The 16,479-nt window shown below is 39.7% G+C and overlaps 1 protein-coding gene across 1 annotated transcript; it reads right to left on the bottom strand.

Moving 5' to 3' along the window:
- Window positions 1-1,934: 1,934 nt before the first annotated feature.
- Window positions 1,935-9,049, bottom strand: LOC145500450 (uncharacterized protein YdhS-like). Its single transcript, XM_081479965.1, has 3 exons — window positions 8,608-9,049; window positions 8,401-8,511; window positions 1,935-4,976 (listed from the first exon to the last, which is right to left on the bottom strand). Exon 3 carries the CDS (start codon window positions 4,953-4,955, stop codon window positions 3,009-3,011), a length of 1,947 nt encoding a protein of 648 aa, XP_081336091.1. The 5' UTR covers window positions 4,956-4,976; window positions 8,401-8,511; window positions 8,608-9,049; the 3' UTR covers window positions 1,935-3,008.
- Window positions 9,050-16,479: the final 7,430 nt, after the last annotated feature.

The following is a 16,479-nucleotide window of genomic DNA, read 5'->3' as shown; positions in this document are numbered from 1 at the left end:
TACTACCAAGGTGACCTTAAGGCGGGTTTCGCTGTATGTGAATTAGCTTTTATTTTAATTATTGGCGGAGACATATTGAAAGTATTGTTTACACTATTCTCTCTAGGGACACCGCACAAAATAACCTTAGAACGCTGATTTCGTAACCCTAGCATACCGCGTGCAGTCCGTGGCAATCGATAACGAGTCTCCCATATCTCATCTAGTCTAAGGCATTGTTTGCGGATGGTCCTGATGAGAATATATTACTCTTTTTTGCCAGAAAATATTTTATAAGAATATCGAGGCTGAGTGTGTAAATACGATACAATGATGTGTTGTTAACTGAACCGTGTAAAATTCACCACAGCACTATAGCCGTACGTTCGATGCAATAACATTGCTGCAAGAACGTATGTGGGTCATATCAGCCTTAAATGCCTGCAGTCTGGCTCCAAAATTACTTCAACTTAGAATATTCACAAAATGTTTCAGCTTGAAACCGGCAGAAAAATAAAAATATTCAGCCTGGGTCGGAAAAACAAAAATCGGATTTAAAAGAAGAGTATTTTTATATTTACAAGAATATTCCAGCCAACAATCGACGACAAAAAGGAGTGAAAACTTATTGCTAAAAAATTTGCTGAAAGGATGTTGAAAATAATGTGATATCAGAGCAGGTTAATATACATGAGTGAGTTAGCTAGTTTCACAGATTAAGGCAGGGGCAGGGGTTTGTTACTGCAACGTGTTGTAGCGACCAAATCATAGTCTTTGTTAAGGGGACATGTAGCAGGTATAACAAGAACGAGTAGCAGGTCTACCACAAAATAGCTATGTAGGCTACCGTAATGATTTATTTTGCACCCTTCTTTCAATAATTGCTCCTTTTCGCGCTAGCGAGTGCCTTATCATTTTTTTCTATTAGAGCGTCCAGGCTATCCCAACAAGCAGCCCCTCTCAATAAGCGACCACTAGTGAAAGCTATGATCCAACACATGGACTGGAATGGACTGATTAGACGAATGAATTATGACTTTACTTTTTTATTTGAAACTAATGTTTAAGAAATAGAAAACAGAAATACGATTCGAAGTTTGGAAGAACGAGAAATGCTATGGGAACACGAGCCGATGGACGAGTGTTTCCACAGCTTTTTCTAGAACAGACAAGCTTCTACGAGTGCTTCTATTTAACAATAAGATTATTCGGTCTCGATTTCTATTTAACAATTAGACCCGTAGCCCGCAAGGGCTACGGGTCAATAGCCCATGAGGCGAAGCCGAATGGGCTATTGAACCGTGGCCCTTGAGGGCGAAGGGTCTAATTGTTTTAGTATCACCCAACTAGTCGGACAGAAAAGGTAATAACAAAGTTAGCAAATGCAAGTCGAAGAAATATTTATTTGGGAATAAAACGAAAGAAAGCGTCCCGCTCGATGGCGCCAATTTCGCTACTGGATGACTATTACTAATAGTCCCCTAGTAGCGTAGCCAATCAAAATGCAGGATTTGCATTAGTCCACTAGTTGGGTGACACTAATGCGTGATAGTTCACCACTAAATTTTCTCCGATTCGTATTGGTTTAAATTGATCACCTGACGCGATAGTGTTCGTCCGTGGAGCCATATAGTGCCCGTCCGCGGAAAACACCCGGATGGATAATGCTCTTCGGTTAAAATTTTTCTGTAAACAAGGGGGCTTGTAGAAAATAAAGAATTGAAATATTATTAAGTCGGTGTTTGTCTGTTTTTTTCCTTCAAATTTTACATTTGGCCGTCACGGCAGTCATCTAAAAAAGTTGAAAATAATTCAATATGATTCTTGAACTGGCCCGCGAAAGAAAATTTGGTGGTGAACAATAAAGACAAAAAAGTGTTTTTGTCTGGGAACTATCGGTTTGATTGTTGTCCCTTGGAAATTTGATATTATTAAAACTAGCATATTTGCCTTCTCGGGCAAATGTTTGTTTTAAGAACATCAAATTTCCGCGGGGCAACTATCGGCCGATAGTTCCTCGAGAGAAACACTCTATTGTTTAAATAGAAATCTCGAGCTCATAATCCAATTGTTTAATAGAAACACGATTTTAAACCAATCAGCGCGCGTATTTTCTTTTGCTATTTTCAAATGAGCATGATTATCATCTAAGACTCCTTTTCTAGCTCTTCGATTAAAGTACCTGGTATTTTTCATTTAATTGAGTATTCTACCACGTTTCATTTTATTGTTATCATAAACAACGACGATGAAAAATATTATTTTTATATGTTTCTCGTATATCTCAGAAATATCCAGATCCATGCAGTTTTCATTACTAGGCTGTCCTCAGCATACTGCTCAATAGCATATACAGCTGACAATTAAAATAAAAACAACAACGACAAAAACACTCCCCGACACGTGCCACATTAAACTGGTACTTTAAGGTCACACAGGACCACTACTTATAACTTCTTCTGAAGTTTTACGAAATGCCAAAAAAGCAATTTCAGCCAAGCAACCAATTATCAAACTTAAAATTTGCCATTGCCTCCTTTCGCGTCAAAACGGAAGCCGATTTCTCCAGACTTGCTGGAAGTTATTAATTTCTTAGAGAAACTAGACTCTAAAGTCTAGACATAAAAGGACGACCTTTAATTTTGAAAGGCCTTTTGGCATTCCTCGTCTGTCGTTACACGAAACCATGCACCACTTTGACCTCCTTCGTGAATTTCATCTTGAAACTGGACAAACATGTTGCAGCACTTGCCCCTTCCGAAGGCCATCCGAGTCAGTAATGTTGATTACAAAGCGTGAATATGAACGAATCTTTTAAATCAATACCTACATACCAGCAAAGGTCCTCCTACAAGATGTAAAGATGTGAAACGGTTTTGTTCAAGTCAAAGGAGCAATTCTTGCGGCAGTTTGTGTGTACAAAGTATGCCATGAGTTATGTGGCGAGGGAGATATGGGTTTCGGAAAATATGGAAGTGATGTCTGTAAAATATATAAGCACAATCCATATTTCTTAAAGTCATACAGTTTTAATCCCAAAGTTTCACCCCTTGGTCATAAATCGTGGTTTTCACGAGAACTTTAGTCTTCCTTTCAACTTGACCTGCTAAGTCTCCGTTGTTATTTATCAGCCATCCGTAAATTGGCGCTGGATCCTGCTCCACTTCATAGCTGCCATCACGTTCAACCACGCCTCGTTTGATTAGGTCTGCTACTGCCCGTTCAGCGGCTGTTGTGACTACACTCATATCCTGTGGGAATGCCACTTGTCCCATGGTGAAAGGTCCCATGTAATATATGGGCGTTACAGGATCTTCAGTACCAGGAACCAAGGAGAAATTGTTGATGTCAATCAGGGCACCAGACGGACGGAAATAGTTGATCCCATCCCGCGTCACAACGTTTGGATGATCTTCATGATTTTGTGACTCTTTGGCATTCCGAAAAGGGACCAAAATTTCTTTGATGAGCTTCGCTTTTCTTAAAGATGTCGTCAGTGGGGAGAAATCTTTCTCAAACGCTGCCTTCTGACCAGTGGCATCGATCATGACGTCATGATGCGCCTCAAAAGTGGTATCTCCGTCGGGTTTCCATGACAATTTGATGCCACTTCTCCCTTTTGCTTCTTCAATTTCATACTCTTTACCAATCTTCTTAACTTCAAGGTGGCCGTCCTTCATAAGAACCAGGATCTTTTCAGCATTTTGAACTGGGAAGGGACCAGTAAGCAGATGCAGTTCAGTCTTGATTTCCTCAAACCGGATGCGATCTTCCGCTGAGAAGTAGCTGAAGGCCTCGTCGAATACTGCGTACGACTGATAAAAGACATTCTGTAGAAGAACTGGAACGCCAGTTTTCAAGCTCTCTTTCGCCTCTTCAAGCTCACGGCTTAATCTCTCCACCGGATCAGTTGTTTGCAGTAGCTTTCTCATTTCAGAAACAGCTTCTTCTAACGTCACCGTTTCCCAGCAGTCTGGCAGGTACGCACGAAGTCGAGGAACTTCATCGTAGACCTCTCTTTTTAAGAGATACCAGAAGTCATCCAGTGGAAGAAAGCCATCATTCGCTTCAATGATAGGAATAAAAGATGCAGGTGTCAGGTATTTGTGCGTGAAAATCTTGTTTACAACCACGCCCATTACTTGAGGAAGCATTGCCTTGCGTCCGTACATTGTCATCTTGAATCTTTCTGCTCCTTTAAAGGGTACGAACTTCAAGCTGCTCTTTCCATTTTGACGCATCGACAGAAATGATCCATTCTTTTTACTTAGAGTTAGAGCAGTGTCTATTGCCGACAACGAACAGCCAAGTATTCCCACGTTGCCCCCAAGCTCGGTTCTGGCCTGGATGTCTCGTGGTGGAAAGGGTGAAGGAAGCCAGTGTGGAAAGTCCGGGAACCTGTTGTAGGTCCAGTGTCCTGTCGCAACAAACAGGTTTCTAGCAAAGGCTTTGTTCTTCTTGTCAAGATCGAGTTCATACCCATACGCACCAAGAACGCTTTTAGGTAGAACGGAAGTCACCTTGGTCAGACGCCGGACATCCACTGTGAATCCCTTTTCTCTGAGCGCCATCACAAACTGATTGAAGCGGTCGCTTAAATAGAGGCCTACCACAAATCTAGGAAATGGTTTATTCAGCCAGGTTGGGATCTCGCTTTCTTCAATTCCCAAACTCACTCTATACTCTGGAGGGAGGGAGCGCAACCAAAGTAGAAAGTCAGATTTTTCAGGGAATGGAATGTAGGTGGCCGTAATCTGAGTGCACCCGCCAGCAATATTCACGATATGATCAGGAATGGTCATGTATCTCGAGTACGGCATTCCTGGTCCTAGGTCTTGGGTAGACTCCACCACCAGAATACGGAATGGCCCCTTTCCTTTGGGAATCAAGTGCAAAGAAATTTGGCCAAGTACCGAGGTACCGTAGGCGCCAGCTCCCACTATTGCGATATCGTAGACCGGACCAATACCGTTCATCTTTGATCGTAGTTTCGATATCTGGAAAGATCGAAAGCAAAGTGAACGCGAATTAAAGATAGATAGATAGATAGATAGATAGATAGACAGACAGACAGACAGACAGATAGATAGATAGATAGATAGACAGACAGATAGATAGATAGATAGATAGACAGATAGATAGATAGATAGACAGACAGACAGACAGATAGATAGATAGATAGATAGACAGACAGATAGATAGATAGATAGATAGATAGATAGATAGATAGATAGATAGATAGATAGATAGATAGATAGATATAACGTCGGGGCAAGGGTAACAGCTGCTAGGGCTCAGGTAAACGCCAGGTCTTCAAGGAGGAGTGGAACTGTCGAAGATCTGTTAATAGTCATTCATCACATTTTGCATCAGTATTACATTTTGGGGTGTCACAGTCATCTTCCACCTCCAAGAGAGGAATATGGGTAAGAGAGTTTATCCTCTATGTTGGATTTCATCGTAAGGCAATTTATCTCGAGTTACAGTTAGATCACCCCAGACCTCAGAAACTCAAAAGAGTCTAGAGGTAGCTGACCCTTTGACGCCCATTTTACTCACGTGGACAGCCCAATCGGCTATACACACAAAAATAACTTGACACGGATTAATTTGGCAATAAGGCCTCTAGCCCCCTCCTGTCTGCCAATGGTTAATGAAGTCATTTTTTTTTTCGCACCAAAAGAAAACTGCGATGAACTTCAATCAAAGTCTTAGGCATTTATCTAAAATAACAACTTTAAAATGAAGTCCGGCATAGTCTGGTGACAGTTTATTCCATGGTGAAATTCATTCCAATCTATGAAATTTCAGTTTTCCATGCAGGAAAGAAGAATGATACTGTCAAAAAGATAACATTGAGGGGGTAGAAACATTTAAAAAACATACGATGCCCTTAGCAGCTTTTAACATTGTATTACGTTTGTAAAATTAGATCTTGTAAACTCAAGTTTGCATTATATTAGAACACACAAGGAAGTTTATTTCCGTGAAAGCTCAAATGATCACTCCAAATCTGTTATGTTGAGAATTCGAAATTGATGATGGTATCCTCTTTATTTTTATTTTTTATTTATTTAATTTTCTTTTTAAGCAGACTCAATTTTCTTCTCGCAGTCATGACATAAACTACAAACAAAATAATAAATTCATTGAGCCCAGTGCGGGCATCCAGTTTCAACGCATATCACATTCACGGTCATTTCTACCCCATTGATTTCGAAAACATCATTCTTTCCATTTCCATTTCCATTTTAACGAATGTTAACAGTGTAATGATAGTCAATAAAATCCATATCAAGGTTAAATTTCAAAGCGTTCTCTGGCTTAAAGTGCCGGTATGGAAAAAAGACAAGCTTTCGACTGTCGTAACTACAGTCTTCAAGGGCGAAATGGTAAAGGAGCACTAAAAATGCGAAATTACAGAGTGATAACATATCAAAAAAAATAAAATACAACTGTACGTATATCTCGATTTATAATATAGATAGGACCCCGCGCGCGCTCTGATTGGTCAAAAACCCATGTTTTATTAGAGTATAAAACATAGAAAAAGCATGTTTTATTATTTTTCGCCACATTATTATCACCTGTATATATCATAAAGCAAATGAAGAAACCTAAGCCATATATTACTTAAGCAACAGACCACTCTTTCTACGGGTTTACTAGCGCAATAAACCACGCGGGATGTTGGGAGAACACTCGAAAAGCTTGTAAATCACGAGCCGTTAGGCTCGCTTGTATGAAATAACTATGGAAAAAGTCTGTCAATGAGAGGAAAATTTATTGTACTTTCGTGATCAAGTTTCTTATTCTCATCAAATTCATGAGATGACGCGGCAAACCAATCACAGCGACTGAAAGAATGAAAACACAGACTCCGCGCCGGACACGAAATCCGCAGAGCAAAGCGACGAGAACATTTCACGCTAAGAAAGTGTTAAGAAAGTAAAGGAAAAGGTTATCTGCGAAAGGCAAAAAACATATTAATTAACTCAAAAGTATTCTGACGGGGAAATGTAGGGATTCATAGGTGGAATCGGTCATCACGAAAGTAAAAGGCTGTACGAAAAGTGTGCAAGTAGTCCAAACTTCATGCGCTTGGCGAAGTGATTCAACGCAGTGTTTAACGATAACTTTTCGACGTTTTGCGAATGGAATAAAGGTTAGTAGCAGAAACACTGCTTCCGAAATTTATTTAGAATTTATTTACTTATGCTGAGGGCTATGAAGTCTGTGTTTCTCTGTATTTTGCTAAATGAAAACTATTGCTTGAAAGCTAAGCTTATGGAAATCAAATTCATTTATCGTTTTATGCATCCATGCATTGAGTTTAAACTCAAAATTTCTGATAGAAAGAAATGTTTTCCCTGCTTTTTTGCCAACCCAAATCGATCAGCCAAGCCCAGTTGACTTCGTCTTCCACAGACCATGGAAAGCACCGAACTAACGGTTTAAAACGTCCTTAATCTTAATCTCAATCGTAACCGAAGTCGGCGTAAAAGTTTTGCCGTGAGAAAAAAGATAAAGCTTTATATGACGACCAACTTATGGTCCTGTTTTTCCTTGCAAATTTCCACGTATGTGTTGAATGAATAGATATTCGTGTTATTGATATCTCAGCCAGTGAAAGGCAAAACTGTTTATTGCATTTGTTATCGCTGGAGTTCCGAGTTCTCCAGTTTCCGCCTAGAGCTGCCATGGATCGGGAACCGTGGCTTAACGGTACAGTAGAACATAGGTTTAGCAACTCTATTGACTAATCAGAGCGTGCGTAGTATCTCAGTTATTTTATAAACTGTGATAAAACACTCCGAACATCTGAGAACACTCGAGAAATATAGAAAACACCCGCCTGCGGCTAGTGTTTTCTACATTTCCCTCGTGTTCTCAAATACCCGTCGTATTTTATCACAGTGTAAAACGCGGCTTAAGGCTTCTTTATTTGTTAAATGGAGTTCCATATCGAGATATACATAAATATAAATTTCATGTGTGCGCGCCCATGCATTACTCTCTATTGACATAACCAGTCTCACAAACCAGCGCCCAATTGACCGCTTGTTCGTTAATACAAAAGCTATGCTCTTTTCTTTGCGACTCTGGCTCTCAGTGAAGTATCGTAGATGGAGACTGATTGGTCACATCCTTAGGCAAGATTGCAATAATGATTGGAACATCGCAATAAGCTGGGCGCCAGAAGGGGAAAAGAGAAAGGGAAGGTCCAAGACAACCTGGAGACGAACAGAAGAAAAGGAACGGAAAGAGGCAGGGTGGAACTCATGGAAGGAAACGCGGACGGTCGCAGCTGACCGAGAAAAGTGGAGGAGCTCTGTTAAGGCCCTATGCGCCACGAGGCACGAGAAGGATAGGTAGATCAGAAAAATTGCTGAGGAAGTTAATTATACTTTACTTTCCTACCTTAATTAAACCAAGGACTTAAAATTCTTGCTCAAGATGTTCTGGTCCTCCGTCAACAGCAAAGCAGCAGGAGTGAATATCTAGGATGACTCCTCTTTATAAATTCCAGAGCTAAAAAAAAAAATGTCGTTTGTCAAAAAACAGTTACGGTATACATTACACATTCCTTTAACTGGTTGAATAACGCGAGGAAAATCCAGTTCGTACAATTCTTATCACAGCGTTGTCCAGTCAGCAAGTTTCGTCTCTTGTTATGACAATGACGGTTAGAAGGTGAACTCTTCATCCTTTTATAGTAGTTCGCGTTTAGTTTGTTCAGTTCGTGCCAATACGGAAGAGAGACAGATGAAAGTCAAACTGAATAAGTTCTATAGGAAATGTAATTAGGTTGTGGCGGCTTCACGATCACTTCCTCAGTCTGATGCACTGAAGAGGGAGATGATGGGGTTTTCGGTTTCACAATTTTTGTCGCTTTTTCATCAGTTTTTGGACTTAAAATGTCCGGGTTTTCGATTTGGTTTAAGTGGCGGTTTTCGTTTTATCCCCCGCCTTTTTCAGTATTCGGCTTTTGGGTTTCGGTGATAAGAAAATCGGTTTTTCATTTCTGTTTCATTACTTACTTGGCTATTTCCACTTCTTAATAATTGAAACCTGCATGCATTGCGACCAAATTTGGTCCAGCTGTGTTCTACATGAATCAGAAAATATTTTCTAATTGGAGATTTCTACATGTATAGACCTCGAACAAGAGACGATGATCAAAATAGATCAGGGTCTCTTACCTCGAGATAGAGGGGAATGTTAAGTTGCATGATGCTCAAATGATGCGTTTGCAACAAATTATCGCCGTTTATAGGAAACATCTGCCAGTCGAGGAGTTAATAAAAAGCTAAAGAGGTGCAACCGGCAATGATTCTAAAAAATGAAAATGTCTCAGGACTCTTAATCCCTCAGAAAAGAAAAAAGGATCTGTCTTTCACTGCCGTATCAAGCTTAGCGCATTAAGCCGCGTCCATACTACGCCGGAGAAATTTGAAAACGCAGCTTTATGTTTCCGGTTAGACATACCGTCCACCCTAATCCGTCACGCAAACGGAACTTTTTTAAAAAAAAAAAAAAAAAACGCTCTACAAACCGAGGGAATTTGAAGACGCCGGCTGTTCGTTTTAGTGTGGACGGAAAACATTTTGAAAACGAAGCTTTTCGAAAACGATCATCATCACGATAATCATGTGATTTCTGTGCCGAGTTTTTCTCAAAGACAAATCTAAAATGATCGCTGATTGTTGTGTTTTCAAATTCCTCCCGCGTGTGGTGGACAAAGCCTTAAAATGTGTGAATTTGCACGTTTAATCATTTTGTGTGGCGGTTTTCGGATTTGAGGGTTTTTATGGTGGTTTTTCAGTTTTCAAAGAAATTTTTGAGCGGTTTTCCGGTTTCTAGTAGACCCCAATGTCAACCCATGTGAATAATGAACAAGTTATTTAACATGGTAATTTTTCTCTTAATACTGAAGGAAGCTTGAGACTGGAAGGAAAAGACTTCCTTTTCAGGTAGGCAGCACGCGAGTACAGTCGCAAGAGCAGGCTACAAAATGGACAGCCGTTTACTTCATTGATTTCATCAGCACTCAGTCTTCGTCAGTGTCTTCAATAGTTGAATTCTGTCTATAGCCTGATACCTCCTAACCCTTCATCTTCTAGATAGGTGAGTTTTCATTTCATTTCATTTCATGTTTATGTTTTTGTTTGCTTGTTTTTTTTTACGTCTAACTGCTCGATTATCGAAGCTTTATCATGGTCTCTTGAGATTTAATATTAGTCAAAATTGGAAGGCAGCGAATCATTTGTCAGTGTAAAAAAGTAAATAAATAGCTTTTATTTAAGTGTCGAGTGTTTTAACGCTGTTGTGCTAATTGTGGACACTAAAAATAAATAACCACACATTGCAAATAGCGCATAAACTATAAGAATCCCAACTGGTAGAAGGCTAACCAGCTGGCTATTTACACAACGCGGTCGAGGAGTTGAACTCGAGACTACCGAGAACAAATCCAGATAGCGGTAGGGCGGAGGATTTGAACCAGTGACCTCCAGATTCCAATTCCAGCGCCCTTAACCAGTCGGCCAAACTTAGTGAGTTGTATAGGCTTCCTAAAACGCATGGTCTTCATTCAATGTACATTTTTTCGAAGACGAAATAATTTTTGGCAAATTATAATGGATCTTTACCTTGCTGCGTGGCAGATTTTGACAAAAATCAGTATGTGGGAACATTTTGGGCGCGAAAGTCCAAATATAAAAGTTCAAAATTACAATACTTCATGCCGAGCGTCGGGGATTTGAAAATACCAAAACTCCAAGAATCAACAAAGTTTGTTTAAAAGTACCTTGATTGGAAAGCAGCAAAACATGACATATCTCTACGCTTGGTAAATTCGATGCGTTTAAAAGAAAAGACCTTGGAACACGCCAACTTTTCTGGTGCAACACAACTAATAGCATGCACGCATGGGAAGTTTGCCAATCAGTGCTCAGTAGGAAGAAAAACTCCTTTGAAGCGAGAAGTGACTACAGGAGGAAGGGTAGACTACAGAATCGACGGCCTTTTATTTCATTGATTTCATCAGCAATCAGATGGTCTTCTAATGTGTGACCAGAAATAGCTAGTCAGCCGAATTCAATTGCCTGTTAACTACTAACTTGACATCTCTTATGTAGGTGACTCATCATGTCATTTCAGTTTTCTCGTTTGTTCCGAGAATTTTACATTTGCTTCGATGCTAGTCACGATGGAAGGTAGTAGGTCTTAATGGGTTCTTTGTTGATATCTCGCGTTTTGTTCCTCGGAAAGGTTAGTGAAAGCCAAAATTATTCGTGGCAGTTTGCCATGCATGGGAATTTTGCTCTCAATTCTGTAAAGCAGCTTAGAAGAAATATACAGACATCCTTTTAGGCGACGCAGGAAGTGTGGACCACAAACCACAATGTCGTCGGCCTTCTTTTCATTGTTTTTATCAGCATTCAAAAGGTCTTCTTCAGATGATCACCTTATCGGGACGAATTTTTGTTGTCTGTTCATATACTATGAAATTTCAGCCCGGTCGACCGTGCTGAAATTCAAGAAACAGAGCCAAAATGGTGCCATATAAAGATATATCGTTCGGGACTACCGTAGCTTTGTCAACTCTTGCAACTTTACTAATAAAGTATATTCGCATACTTATGAAGTGGAATAGACCATTGCGGACACAAGGCTAGACTTATGCCGTTATGTTGCGAAAGCAAAGCTATTATGTCGGAAAAGTTTCGTATTGGTTGCCCGGATTGGAGTGTTCATGTGGAAAAAATTTTATCCTGGTTAATTACCAAGATCTTGGTTGAAGAAACCGAGATCTGGGTACCCGGGCTGGAACCCGTTTCTTGAAGGTCCCGAAAAGTTTTCGCACCCGGAAAGCCATAGCAAAATCTCGATCCTTATGATTACAGAACTGTTTTATTCACTTATTCTTAATATGAACAAAGGTTCCCTTCATACAAATAAATTTCAGGCGTATACACTTCTGCGTTTTTAGATACAGATGAACCAAAAATGGTTTTATGCCCGAAAAGTTTCCGGGGCTTTCGAGAAACCGGCCCCTGGCCTGCCTTCTCAAATGAACACAGCAAAATTTTGACAAAGGAAATGGAGAGAGAGAGGCGAGATGGCCAGCCCGGTCAACCGGGCTTATATGTACAGGCACTAAATCGAAATAAGTTCCCGGTTGAGTAGGAATTAAAGAAATCCAAAACTCAAATTCACCATTCTGCTATGGCAGCGAACTAGTAGCTAAATAACAGCGAACAAACGAAACATCTTGTTTTAATTCCTCTAACTTGTAAACATATCAACAATTTCTAAACAACACAGAAAATTCACGGAAAACATAATTTAACTGTTGAATTTTTCGTCCGTCTCGTTCTGTTGCTGCCTCGTCTCTGTTAAAATTTTAACAAATTTTAAAACGTCTTTTTAAACCTCGTACTAGGTACCGACTTCGGTGAAAACTCATTTAAACATACGAAAACGACGTTTTTGTACGTGGAATAAGTACAAAAAAAGTTCAGTACAAGCGAATTTTGACAGAGAAATTAGGTAAAAACAGCTGCACTAAGGTACAAGGTTCAATCTCATTTGAATATCGAACGATGGCAATTATACATGGACTGCTCAAGTGAAAGTCGAAAAGTACAAAGTTCGATTTGGATAAAATTTGCGTACCTGAGAGCAAGAAAACGCCACCTACATTGTTGACGTAAAAGTATTTCTATTGGCTTTTTTAAGAAAAAGGTTTTAATTATATAAAATGTAGAGCCGTGGCTGGGTAACAAGCAAAGTCAGTCATTTTTTTTTTTTTTGCTTCGTTTTGTTGTTTGTAGTCATTATAAACACCCTAAATACCTAAGGGGAGAAATTTACCATGGACATTGTCTCAGTCATATTTTTTTTTCTGCCTACGGCCCTGACATACCAATGATATGTTGAATGGCTGAAAAACGGTACATCCTCTCGAAACAAACGGCTGTTTTCTAAAAAAACATTTTCCCCTTTAACCGCTCATTGTTATTAAATGTACTCTGGCAGTTCTGTTGTAGCACCATTTAAAACGTATTTGTTTAGCTTAGCCGGTTAAGTGATTGCTGACCCCGTGCCGGGCCGAGTTTTTCTTGTGTTTTCAGCAAGGCTACGGATTCTCGGCAGTCGGTAAGCGAAGTTTCTATCTGGACTGAGTTTGACGAACGGTTGCTTAGGATCCTCGTATCTAGCTTTATACCAAAACGAATTCGCACAGTGAACTGACATTCCACACTAGACGAGAAAGGGTCTTCGTGGAAAACATTTACATCAATCATATTAAGTCTGTGTCTGCTGGACAGTTGCCTCGCTACGCGAAATTAATGGGTTAGTCTGAAATATTCGAGCACATTACCTCTGGAAACAAGAAGAATTGAGTGGGCTCATTTAAACTTGATGGAAAAAGAAAACGACTATATCTCTCTAGTAACTTAGAATAGGCTGGTATTTGTCAATTTCAAGTTTACACGAATCTTATTTAATCAAAATTTCAGAAATGCATCAGTTGCTGCACTTGGTCGACGACGAACTTACTTTTAATCTCCGAGATACTTTAAGCCTTCTGTACTTATTAATAGAAAACCTGGATGCATTCCCTCTTTTATGACGTTTAAATGTCCAGGGTAAGAATATGATCCCGATAGTCTAAAGTGTTTTTACGCCAGCCTACCTATGATATCTCACACTTTCTGGCGACAGATTCAAAAACCGCGCAATTCTAGTTCAATCTCGAAAGTGTGGGTTTCTAGAAATTCCATTACCTTGTACGTTATCCCCCGGGCGTTATCCGCTGCTTGTGTGGCGATTTTAAGATGTACTTATTTCAGAGTGCAGTATTCAAGGGAAATGATTCACTCAGAATCAATTTATTCACCTTAAGAACTCAACACCACACAGTTATAAAATTCGTGTTCTATTGGTTATCTATTAACACGGAGACGACTTCCGAGTTTAAAATAAAAATCCTGATCGGAAAGCATAATATTGTTATCAAGGTCAGTACCTATATATGTATATCTGCTCCTATAACTTGTTTGAATAACAATAGAAATGATGTTTGCACGACTTCGTTCATCTTTGCTGTCACTAGTCAGCATTTTCTGCTTCTCAATATTGGGACAAGCTCAGTAATCAAACGTTAATTTGTTTATGGCTTGGGCCGTTTGTTTCTCCTTGCCAATCAGAACGACATACAAATGGAAGCTAAGGAGACAGAAGTTTGCTCCATGCAGGAAGAATTTAATTATTTATCTGATGCATCTATGGGAGTCAGTTAGACTTTCAGAAAAGACCGTCGTCTTGTATATTCAGTACTTCGTCGCTCGCTCGGCCGCTTCGCGACCTTCACGACGCCGCTCCCCGCAGCTCGCTTCGCTCATTTAGCTATTCTACCCTGCAACTCATGAGGTCGACTTGTGGAAAGTCTAGGAGTCAGTGGCAAGGGGCAAGTTTTCTGTTTCGGTCCTTTCAAAAACTCTACTGCAACTACAAAGAATACACCGATGTTTTATTTAAGAAATAGCAAACATGTACCGTGGTTCCAACGAGTTATAGAAACACGAGTGGAAGTTTGGGAGAACGAGAAATGCTATGGGAACACGAGCCGCAGGCAAGTGTATCCATAGCTTTTTCGAGTTCTCCCAAACTTTCACGGGTGTTTCTATACCTCGATAGAAACACCGACAACATGTTTTCTGTTTCTTTTAGAAAACACCGGGACGAAAAAACGGAAAACAACTTGTAACTTTGATTATCAAAATGGAAATTCTCTTTGCTCGTGCCATCATTACGTCAAAAGCTCGAGCTAGCTCTGTGTTTCTATCGAGTTTTAGTATAAATCTACCAGCGTTCTATCACGACTGCCGTTCTCTGATTGGCTACGCTACTCACTATCTATTCTGTGATAGATAGAGAGTAGCCTAGCAGTGTGCCCTTCTTAACAAAATGACGGCTGCTTCTTGCATTTTCGAAGTGTCTGTGAAGAGGATTTAGATAAAGTTTTGAACGAATAGTAAATTTATACTAAAACAATTATAGATTATTCGCTCTCCATTTCTACGCGTGATAGAAAGCTCGAGCTCAAAATCTAATTATGAGCTCGTAACATTGGTTGAATATGTAATGCTTTGCAACAGGCGTGCCTTAGATGCCCTATTCAGAAACTTCCGCTTCTCACCTGGAAGACGAGGAATAAAGAATTTTCTCACTTTGAAAAATTCGCGATCGGGCCATAACTGGTAGTTTATAATGCGAGTGATTTCCTTAATTTTTTGCACCCGTTTAGCAACAAATTATTGGACAATGAATGAAGCGAGATTTTAAGAGGTTGATATACTGGTATTGCCCGGAGAGTGCAAGGGTTGTATAATTAAGTAAAGAACTGTTATTACGCGTTCACAAAATGACAGAGCCTGAGGTCTCTTGCACTTTCCTCCTTATGTCACCGATGAAAATTATCATGTGAAAGTTGTAATTCCAAACCAGGCTCTGAATTTATCTATTAACAGAAAACGAGAAAAAGACTAAGACTTGCTGACTTAAAGAAAAAAAAAGTCAAGACGACTCATTTATAAATTATAACTCTTACCTCAAATAAATGACATTCAAGATGTCCACGGCTGTGCAATTATTTTTTTTTTTTAAGTTGAACGGGTTTCTGGCCTTTTTGAAATAAGGTGCCAGTTAAATTGTCGAACTTAATAGAAAAGAAATGACTATCAAAGTTCCAGTTAATCTACAATTTATTGTTTCGACAGCCAATTAAAAGTCGTGTTTTTGAGATCGCAGAGTGACATTGCAGTATTTGGCTACTGTTTTTTTTCTTTTTTTTTTGTGGTTCAGTGTTTCCCGAATATTTTTGCGCGGCTGTTATTTTCCGTACCTCTTAATGCCCTCTTAAATAACGCTGAAGAGCACGCGACTGTACACTTCCTGCATGAAGGTATTGCTCCTTCCTCTAACAGGAAGATTTCAGCGTTGAATATCAAGAATGACGTACTTTAAAACCATCTACATGAAGCTGAAAGAAAAATATCGTTTTCTACAAACACTTGCATTGTGTTATCTATTCTTAACAAGTCTATCGCTGCACATTATCAATATGTAACGTCAAGCATTTCGATAGTTCCGCCTCTTAGCACTGAAATGCGGTTTTCGATCTTTTCATAACAGCGCAAGTTTAGTTTCGCTCTAGCAGTCGGAAAGAATATGCAGATGAAGTGCTAAATTGTATAAAAGTATATAGAATAATGGCAGTTTAGAAAGTCTGTTTGAAACATCAGCCCTTTAATGGCCTATTGTTCAACTTTTACATAGTCTGTTGGATTCGCCAAGGCTAGGAAGGGCGAGTTTTCATTTATGGTAACGGAATCTTTCGTAGGGGGCGTTTCGATTGTCGATAGGAAGGACAAAAAAGGGACTGACGAACGCCGAATTTCGTCAGTGCAGGTAAATTTAGAATGTGGT

This window comes from Orbicella franksi, chromosome 10 (genome assembly GCF_964199315.1).
Source record: "Orbicella franksi chromosome 10, jaOrbFran1.1, whole genome shotgun sequence".
NCBI classification, from domain to species: domain Eukaryota; kingdom Metazoa; phylum Cnidaria; class Anthozoa; order Scleractinia; family Merulinidae; genus Orbicella; species Orbicella franksi.
This window is presented reverse-complemented; position numbering and strand designations above follow the sequence as displayed.

What these genes read in the sequence shown, in the direction of transcription:
- LOC145500450 (XM_081479965.1), bottom strand. Translation starts at nt 4,955, where the DNA reads ATGAACGGTATTGGTCCGGTCTACGATATCGCAATAGTGGGAGCTGGC.